Source organism: Rattus norvegicus, chromosome 1 (assembly GCF_036323735.1).
Source record: "Rattus norvegicus strain BN/NHsdMcwi chromosome 1, GRCr8, whole genome shotgun sequence".
Lineage (NCBI taxonomy): Eukaryota > Metazoa > Chordata > Mammalia > Rodentia > Muridae > Rattus > Rattus norvegicus.
The window spans coordinates 99,782,832-99,792,601 of record NC_086019.1 but is presented as its reverse complement, the minus strand read 5'-3'; the positions used below and the strand labels follow the sequence as shown (position 1 = coordinate 99,792,601).

At 40.8% G+C, this 9,770-nt stretch overlaps 1 protein-coding gene across 4 annotated transcripts in view; it reads left to right on the top strand.

The window, feature by feature from the left end:
* Uri1 (URI1, prefoldin-like chaperone) overlaps positions 1–9,445 on the top strand; it is a 62,631-nt gene extending 53,186 nt beyond the window's left edge. For 3 of the 4 annotated variants that reach the window (XM_063261707.1, XM_063261710.1, XM_039111759.2), the window contains 5 exons: positions 1,884–2,052; positions 3,894–4,245; positions 5,580–5,719; positions 6,476–6,713; positions 7,806–9,445. In XM_063261707.1, coding sequence (XP_063117777.1) covers positions 1,884–2,052; positions 3,894–4,245; positions 5,580–5,719; positions 6,476–6,713; positions 7,806–7,988 — 1,082 coding nt within the window. In that variant the 3' untranslated portion in view covers positions 7,989–9,445. The remainder of the gene's footprint in view (positions 1–1,883; positions 2,053–3,893; positions 4,246–5,579; positions 5,720–6,475; positions 6,714–7,805) is intronic. The other variant, NM_001107507.1, reaches the window with a different exon arrangement.
* Positions 9,446–9,770: the final 325 nt, after the last annotated feature.

The window sequence follows — 9,770 nt, the reverse complement described above, 5'->3', positions numbered from 1 at the left end:
CTGACTGATGTATTTAGGCGGTTAGGTTGCATGACTATTTTCCACCTTGAGAACAATCTAATGATCTCAGACCTCTTAAGACCTAAGACACCTGTACTCCAGACATGGATCTGCTCCTCCTTTGACCTTTGACCTTGGCCCACTCAGGAGCTGCTGGTATTTCTCTTTAAGCTTTAGATAGTAGGTTGTTTTTTTTTTTTTCTTTTCCTTTTTTCTTTTTTTTTTTCGGAGCTGGGGGCTGAACCCAGGGCCTTGTGCTTGCTAGGCAAGTGCTCTGCCACTGAGCTAAATCCCCAACCCCTAGATAGTGTTTTTGAAGAAACTATGAACATGTTTTTTCTGTGCTTCTTAGTACCTACAGTGGTTTTTCCTGTGCCTAGTCAAACATTGTTGCCAAGGATGGATTGTAAGTTTGGATTATCCTATGAAAACAGTGGCTCCTTCACCAGTTGTTCTATTTAAGGTTGTGACTAGTTTAATAAGAGATTTGTAATTTACAACTGAAAAACACTTTTTGGGGGACGGGTGGGAGCTGGGGGCAGGAGTTCAAGACTGTTTGTGTGTGTGTGTGTGTGTGTGTGTGTGTGTGTGTGTGTGTGTGTGTCCGTGTGTGTGTCCTGGCTCTTCTGGAATTCACTGAATAAGCCAGGTCAGCCTCAAACTCCTATCCACCTGTCTGCCTCCTGAGTGCTGCTATTAAAGCCTGTGCCCCCACTGCCTGGCAGAGTATTTCTAACATCCATTTTTCAGTTCCCACTAGTTAGAGGGAACGATGCTTACACTGAAGCATCACAGATGTCAGGTCAGGGAGTGGCAGTGCTCCGGGAGGTGAAATAGAGGAAGCAGGGATCAGAGCGTTGTGGGTGTTTGCATTTTGTTGGGAGTGACCAGTGAAGAGTCATATGTGCTGAAAGTCTGCAACATAAACATAGTTGCCACTGTAGAATTAGTTCTGCCCAAAGAATGAGTCAATCACATATAACTTCAATGTTTTTAAATTTAGAAACCTTCAGGTCAGTCAGCCATAAGTGTTAATGCCAGCATTTGGGAAGTGAAAGTGAGTTGGAGGCCACCATGGTTTATATATTGATATGTCCCAGGACAGCCAGAGCTACATAGTGAGACTCTGTCTTTAAAAAAAAAAAAAAAAAAGAAAAGAAAAGAAAGAAAGAAAAAGAGGAAAACTTCTGGATATGTGTCACATTTTACATAAAGGTTTATTTGTTATTTGAGATGGGAATTTGAACATAAGATAGATAGGGTTGCGGTCATCTGGTAGAACGAAATCTCATAATGGATAGTACTTTAGACTTCTCATTACCGCCTTCAAAACTTTAATTTGCTTTATTAAGAAAAATCTGTTTTTAAATGAAAAGCAGATAGTTTTGCGTTCATATTTGATCTATCTCCTGCCACCACATGACAGTTGCAAATAAAATAAAGCAATTTAAAAGACAGTATTGTTCATATATAAAATTATAATAGAACTTTCCAGAGATTAGCCTCTATCAATTCCTCCTGGGGTATGTATTCTTGGCGGTGACTTAGGGTTGAAGTATCCCATGGCAGGATGTTTATGTCACTCTCGTAATTGGATTCTCTTGAGTCCATTCGGGTGGCGAGTGGATATTACTTGGGTGGACTTCTGCATGGTAACCAGGGTGCATTGTGCCTTGTGCTTGTGTGGTGTTGCAGCCCTACAGTCTCTCCTTCCACTGCTACAGTGGCTGCACGTAGAGCAGGCTGACTGAACAGGTGCAGGAAGCTGAGCTGCACTTGTGAAGGGCCCCATCTTTCTCAACACTTTTCCCAAAAGACCATCATCAGCTGTAGTCATTGAGTCTCATGTAGACTAACAGTCATGTCTTTTCTTTTTTAAATAGGAAAACAACGAATTGCTCATAAACCTCACTCCAAACCAAAAACTTCAGATATTTTTGAAGCAGAATTTGAAAATGGTATAAAACCCCAGGGTACGTTTGATGATGATGAACTGTGGGCTCGGCTTGAAGAGCTGGAGAGACAAGAAGAGTTGCTGGGTGAACTTAAAAGGTGCTTAATGGCAGCTTATCTTTCCAAGAGAATATTATCTTCCCCGTTTATAAGATGGTGTGTGCTCATTGAGATTGTAGAAGACTGTAGAAGGGTCAGCAGTCCTTCTGCCCTTTTTGTAGAATATTTTCTTGTATGTAAACCACCTACACTGAAACCACAATCCCCATGCTACTCAGATCTTGTATATGATGCATAATGAAGTAATCATGCGTGACAGTGGTTGCATTAACACTAACAAAAAGCTTAAAAGTGACAAAAGGTTGTTTTTTGAGGTGTGAAGGATTGAACTCTTCTGCAAGACAAGCATTCCACAGTGCCATGGCCACCACACCTAAATAACAAATTTTTTTTTTTTTTTTTTTTTTTTTTTGGTTCTTTTTTTTTCGGAGCTGGGGACCGAACCCAGGGCCTTGCGCTTCCTAGGTAAGCGCTCTACCACTGAGCTAAATCCCCAGCCCCTCTAAATAACAAATTTTAAGTGATGTAATTTTATACTGTTCTCAGGATAATGCTCTGTGCTCCAGTGACTTGTTAAAAAGAAAAAAAAATGCCTTTGAATTTAAATTTGATGCTGAAAATGTTTGTCCATGTATTTCACTTAAGAACTTTGTGTTTATTGAGCAGGCGGTTTGTTATGTGCTCAACTGGTTCTGTGTATGAGAAGCTTCACCACACAGCTATTGGAGATAGGCAGCAGCACTCAGAAGGTCAGAGTGCTATATGAAGTTTGCTACTACAGAAGGCCCTGTATTATTTTGCTTAAATGATGTACCATATGCAATAGTTTCTGTGAAAACTAGGATCTAAAATGCAGAACACTTTCCCCTACCATTTCACCTATATTCTTTGGATGTAACTATTTCATTTTTTAAGACCAGTGTGGGATTTAGGAGTCTTAGTCATGGACTCCCTCTATTTTTGCATGATGTCATTTCAGTTCTGCTGCATTTTTAGTTCGGTTATTTTTGTAAGGTCTTCAGATCCTTTATGGAATGAAGTGTGATAAATGTGCATTTGTGTGTAAATATACATTCATATGCACATGTAGAAATCTTTTATCTTACAAAATCCCAGTTCATGCTGTTATACAAGTTTCTGAGGTCAAAATTAGAAAATAATAGTATATCATGGTTTGTGGGTATGGGGGATGAATTTCTGTGTCTTAAAAATAGAACACGCATTTTTAAAAATTTCTTTTTTAGTTTAGAGAGAAGCTTTATTATAGATTTTGTAGGTTGGAACTTGGGAGAAGGAGGTGGTGGTAGGGAGAAGAGTGTGAGCTTAGATCTCTAGTGTAGCAGGTAGGCGTGCTCTCAGGACACAGAGGAGGCACCTGCCTCTTAGGGATTTCCTCTCTTTCTTTTCTTTTCTTTTTTTTTTTTTTCTTTTTTCTTTTTTTGGAGCTGGGGACCGAACTCAGGGCCTTGCGCTTGCTCGCTAGGCAAGCGCTCTACCGCTGAGCTAAATCCCCAACCCCCTCTTTTTCTTTTCTAACCTGCGTGCCTGTGCATGTGCGCGTGGGTACATGATTGTGGCTTTTATTTATTGTTTTTGAGATGGTTTCTGTGTGGCTCTGGGCATCCTGGAACTTGTCCTGCTCTGAAGACCAGGCTGGCCTCCTGAGACCTGGGATTAAAAGTGAGAGCCATCATGCCTGCCGGATTCCTTAGATTGGGTTCCTGCTCCATCTGGCCAGTGCTCAGAGATAAATATATACATATGTCCTGTGAGTTCTTAGTCAGGAGAGGCTGCAGTCAGTCTGCTGAGATTTGTAAGCGCTCTTGCTTCTATTGTCCGTATTTTTTTGATCTTATTCATATTTTCTTTTCTCCGCCTAGTAAGCCTGATACTGTAATTGCAAATGGAGAAGACACAGTGTCTTCTGAGGAAGAAAAAGAAGATGAAGACACAGGTGTGAATGTGGTGTCTCCAGTGACAGACTCCTCCGCCCCCAGCAGCTGTAAAAGGCATGGTGGAAATGCAGGACTCCCTAATGGTCAGACCAGCAGTCTGAACTATTCAGTGAATGGCTCAAATTCTTACCATAGCAACAAAGAAGATGAAGAAGAAGAAGAAGAAGAAGATGAAGATGATGATGAAGAAGATGATGATGATGAAAGTGACCATGCTGTTTCAGCAGATAATTCTATACCAACAATATATTTCTCTCATACTGTTGAACCAAAAAGGGTTTGTATACTTTTAATTTTGTAGTCATTAAATGTCATCCATGCTGTATTTTAGAAAAACATAACATTGACTAAGAGTGTTAATACCATCAAACAGGAGAAGCACCTTTTCCTCTTATCCAACCGCTCCACCTTAAAAGAAAAACAGTAATTGGTCTGTCATTCTCAGAGGGCCCACCAAATGCACTCTTGGATGCAGTGACTGTTCACCTGCCCTTGTTCCAGGGCTCTCTTTTGGTTTGCTTTTAGATCTGAAAATGGCTTCAAGACTAGGTCATTTTGGGGAAGGGGGCACCAGGTTGTTGTTTTTATGTCGGTGTCAAATGAATACTATTATCCTGAACAACAAGGAAAAATTGGGTTGGGAGATGAAAACTGGGTCTTTTTCTTTTTTGACAAATTAAATCCAGATGTGTAATAAAGGGTTTAGAGCTTTAGATTTGGGAGTGTTACTGACTGTAGAGCTCTTGTGATCTATTGCTTTCGAACTGTGCCTAGTACCCAAAGCTTTTGTCCTTCCATACCTAATTGTAGACTTACTTAAAATGGGCGAGCGAAAGTGGCCTAGTTGTGGACGAAGGGTGAGCTACCATCAGTCCACCCCTACCCTCTTCCTTCTGTGTGCACTGTGCTGAGGGGCTAGAGCTGGTCAACAGGCCATCTGCAGTACCTGATGGTTATGTAAGGAGACATCTTAATGTTTACTTATTATTTCCTATGATATAGTTATTCCTACCCTTTTAGAAAGTGAAATAATTATATGTATTTTTTTTCTTAATTCTGACACAGTAGGCCAGACACACAGACACTGTTAGAAGGACTGTTAGGCAGGTGTGGCTGATCATCACAGAAGAGTGGCTTACTGTCTTGAGCACATTTAGCTTTTCCTTAGTCTAATTTTTTCCCTCCTGAAGCTAGCAGTATCTAAGCAGTTAAAGCTAGCAGTATCTAAGCAGTTTAGACAGTTGAGTGTTATATGCTACTGCACTTGTGACTCAGGCTAGCAGCACACGGATTAAGCCACAAATGCATGTAAGATGAAGGCCAGGGAGACGAAGTCTATAGTTAGTATGGAATTTAGTTGATGTGTATTTTGCTTCTCATATAGTGGTAAAGACAGTTGTGATGGAATTGGCTGTTGAGGAAGATGTAGTGTTGTGGAAATGTGACAGAAGAGTCAGACTTGATCACATACATAATTTCAGTGCCAAAAAGTTTCAGCAGAATCTCTTGCTGATAATGATAACTATGTGGTTTATTTCTTCTACTGTGGGACTTGATTTTTTTTTTTTTGAACGTTTTTGATTTTTTATTTTCCTCATGAATTAATTTTAGGTTCGAATAAATACTGGGAAAAATACCACTTTAAAGTTCAGTGAGAAGAAAGAGGAAGCCAAACGGAAACGAAAGAGTGGTGCTGCCTCTCACTCTGCCCATGAGCTACCTGCCATCAGGAGTCCTGCTGATATTTACAGGTAGGCGAGCGATGGCCTCCGGTGCCTGTGGGCCCTTCCTTCCTTTCCAGTTTGCAGGAGGCCAGCTGACTTGGAGGTTCCCAGCAAAGACTTGAGTTGGTCTGCTGCCCCCACTGAGAGATCGATAGCCCAAGTGCTGCACAGCCTGCCTTCTGCCAGCCAGGGTACTGGGTGGCTTCTTTCTCTTCGTCCTCGCCATATGTCACTGGAGAGTTGGAAGCTGGTGTTCTTGTAGAACTAGTCTGCCACAACTGTCACAAGTTTGTCCTGTCATAGCAGTGATCAGTTGCACTGTCCAGTTTGAAATGACTACCATTTTATCACCCATATTTGCAAACTGGTGAAAATTCCTGGTGTTTTGAAGTAGGTGTGTAAAATTTTTTCTTTGGCAAATCAAGCTGCTCCCGCCTGGAACATATGAGTAACATGTATTTTATTGGGTCCGAAATTCAGCTCTGAAAGTAACATAAGGTACATTCAGTGAAGTTGTAAACTTACTCTGAATGTGACATTTAGAGAAGACATTTTAGCAAGGAACCGGAATGGAGTTTGGTGGGCCATGTAATTCCAGCACTTGGGAGGTGGGGTGGCAGACCCAGGAGTGAGAAGTGAGCTCAGGCTGCGTGAGGCCCTGTCTCAAACAGAGGTCTCAGAAACAGGTCCTAGGTCAATTTACAGGAAGAAAATTGGGACGTTTTTGTAAAGTTGCTCTCACTCACAAGCCCTGAAAGTGATGTTGTTTCCTGAATGCTGTAGAGTCTTCGTGGATGTGGTGAATGGAGAATACATTCCTCGGAAGTCCATCCTGAAGTCTCGTAGCCGAGAGAACAGCGTGTGCAGCGACACGAGCGAGAGCAGTGCTGCAGACGTGGACATTGACAGACGGGCGCCTCTGCGGAGCCCCAGCTCTGAGGAGACCGAGGCTGGCAGCAGCACTTTGGAGGAACTCCAAGAGAACCACCCCAAGAAGCCTTTGCCCTCAGGAGTGTCTGAGGTACACGTCTCAGTTCTCCGTTTCACATCTCACAGGCTCTTCTTTACGTTTTAAAGTTTTCAGTTTATGATTAGGTTCCGAGGAGGGGAGAGGTTTCAAACACGGGCAATTTTTAAAAAGTGACTCTGTGGTCTTCATTTTTCTTGCTATAAAAAGACACTCCAAGACATGCTGGTGATTTGTATGTCACTTAGTCTCATTTCAGTTGAGCATAGTTGTGTTTAGTTAGATAAAGTCCCACAAACACTCAGCTATAATAAAAACTTTTTTTTGGGTTTTGGTGACATAGCTGATTTGTACCATTTGATTGATTGTCCTAGAATTTTAAAGCTGTTTTGATTCACATTAGTCTTCATACCTTCATTTTTTTAGTTTTTACTGAGGCAAAGTGCAATAAAGATCTTGAATAAATAAACCCTCAAAAGAAATGATGTCAGGGAGCAGGGAAGCAAGGGAGCCTGGACAGAAACCCGCCTTCCATGCCCTTGTAGCTGCCGTGGTCTGATGTGACTGATGTGTCACAGAGAGCTGGAGACAATGAAGTATGTCTTTGGGGGACTTCTTATTTGTCATGTGTTATGTTCTCAGACAAAACACACTTTACATGTTTTTTTCTTTTTGTTTTTTGGTTTTTAGAAAGGGTTTCTTTCTCTGTGTAGGTCTGGAACTCCCTCTGTAGACCAAGTTGGCCTTTAGTTCACAGAGATCTGCCTGCCTCTGCCCCCTGAATGCTGAGACTAAAGTCATGTGCCACCATGTTCTGCTTACATTTTGTTTTTGTTATATGTCCACCATAAAAAAATTCCTTGTATTTGATGGTGTAATTAAGAAAAATAGGGGTTGGGGATTTAGCTCAGTGGTAGAGCACTTGCCTAACAACTGCAAGGTTCGGTCCCCAGCTCCGAAAAAAAGAACAAAAAAAAAAAAAAAGAAAGAAAAATAAGGTTACTTGTTCTTATTAATTAATATTTTGATGTTTATTATCCAAAATTCTTGTTACTTTAGTTTGAAAAAAAGTCTTGGTAATAGAGGGTAAAGATATTTGTGTGCATCTTAGTTATATTTAACACCATATACGCTTTTGTCTTACAGGCTTTTTCTGGAACTGTAATAGAAAAGGAATTTTTATCACCGTCCCTAGCACCACACTCAGCCATTGCTCATCATGCCCTACCCACCATTCCAGAGCGAAAAGAAGTTCTGTCAGAAGCATCAGAGGAACCCGCAAAGAGGGTTTCGAAGTTCAGAGCTGCGAGATTGCAGCAGAGAAACTAGAGGGGATGGGCTTCACCCGCAGCTCCAGCTGCGCTTTAGGACATGCGCACGGCAGAATCGGCCATGGAGTTGGGAAGGCGCCCACTTGGCTGGCAGAGTTCTCTACCCTTATCAGTGTTGGGGAAGGCAGAGTAAATGTTTGAATGCTGTAATGTTCTGCTGGCTTTGTTAACTCTGTGACTACTGTCTAATTGGCCTTAGGATGCAGGAAGAACATTTTAAGTTACTTTTCAAAGAACACTGCCGTGTATTGTTTTTGTGTTTCCAACTAAATGCAGGCAGTTTCCTACCAGCTGTGATGCTGTGCTTTCCATACGGACCATGTTCAAGAAACTTAAAATTTCAATAGGTTCCACAGTTATATTACTTGCTTTTACATTTTAAAGGCACTTTAAAAAAAATCTACATTTCTTGTAGGTTTCACAGCTAGATAGTTCTTTGAAAAATTCTTCCTTTGAATGTTGTACTATAATCTTTAAGGCAAAAAGCTACATAAACCCTTTGGGAAAATTTGAATAGAAGAATATTTTATACAAATTTTTTTGGGAAGTAATATTTTTATGAAACTTGGTTTCTAAAATGTGGTAAGCTTCCTGGTTTAGAATTGTGAATAAGATGTCTGATTTGTGTCTATGCTGTACAGGCCATACCACAGAGTTGTGAATCTTTAAAGTCCCATAAGCACCTCCTCTCCCTACGTACTGTTTTCACTGGTTTCTTCCTTTGGGAAAGAAAAGTTTGTCTGGATGCTTTAAAATTTCTTAAAGTTTTTTTGTTTGTTTTATGTTTCAGTCTTTCTCACATTTTGATTCTTCAAGATTGCTTTGCTACCAGTAAAAAAAAAAATGAAATATTATATTTACTCTACTCCTTAAAGAGGCATTCAGTTTCAGATTGACTATACAGTGCAAGTGTTGATTAGCCTGGTGCATGCTAAAATGTAGCTTTTAAAAAGCATCCTGCATTAGTACTAAAATAAGCCTTCAACCCCAGTCCACCCTCTATTCATGGCTAAATATTTAAAGGTTATTTATAGCTTCTTTAATGAATTCTTGCTTAAACAAAGTGGAATTATGTCCTAGAAAAGTGGATGCTGTAACTAGAGCAGTGCCACTGTCAAAGTTCTATGAAATACATACTTTAATGATAAAATGGTGGGCTTGGACCTGGGCACTGATTTGAAAGACTGCCTAAAGCTGTAATAGCTCTGTTTTTCTAGCTGTTGTTGATCATCTGTCCATGTATTTTGTACTTAAAACCCACTTTTCTTTCCGGTGACCTACTCTCGACCAGACTATCCCATCTCGTGGACTCCAGGTGCGCCCTGTTCCTTCTCCTTACACGAGGCTTCCTGTGCTAACCCCTCCTGATGCAAGCCTCCTTGTAGGACTGTTGGATCTTCAGACATGTAACTTAAGTGTGTTGTTATTAAACAACTTTCTGTGTTCATGAACTTATTTTGCGCCTGCTTTATGTATTTTGTACCTTCTTTCACTTTGGTCCCCCTCACAGAAAAAGTGTTCATCAGCGTGCTTGTGCTTTCTGCTGCGTACCCATGTGGAATAGCATCACTCAGTTTCAGAGTCAGTCTAAAAGCAGGTTTAAACTCTAACTTGAAACTACACTTTCACTTGTTTGGATGTAAACTTTATTTTTCTTGAGGCACATTGTCACACTGGTTAGACTTGAAATCAATCCTGGGGTCAGTGGCTGGTACCACAGGCTTGCATCAAGCTAAGTTCTCTCAGCTCTTGAATACCAGACTGTTAGAGGCTCATCTTG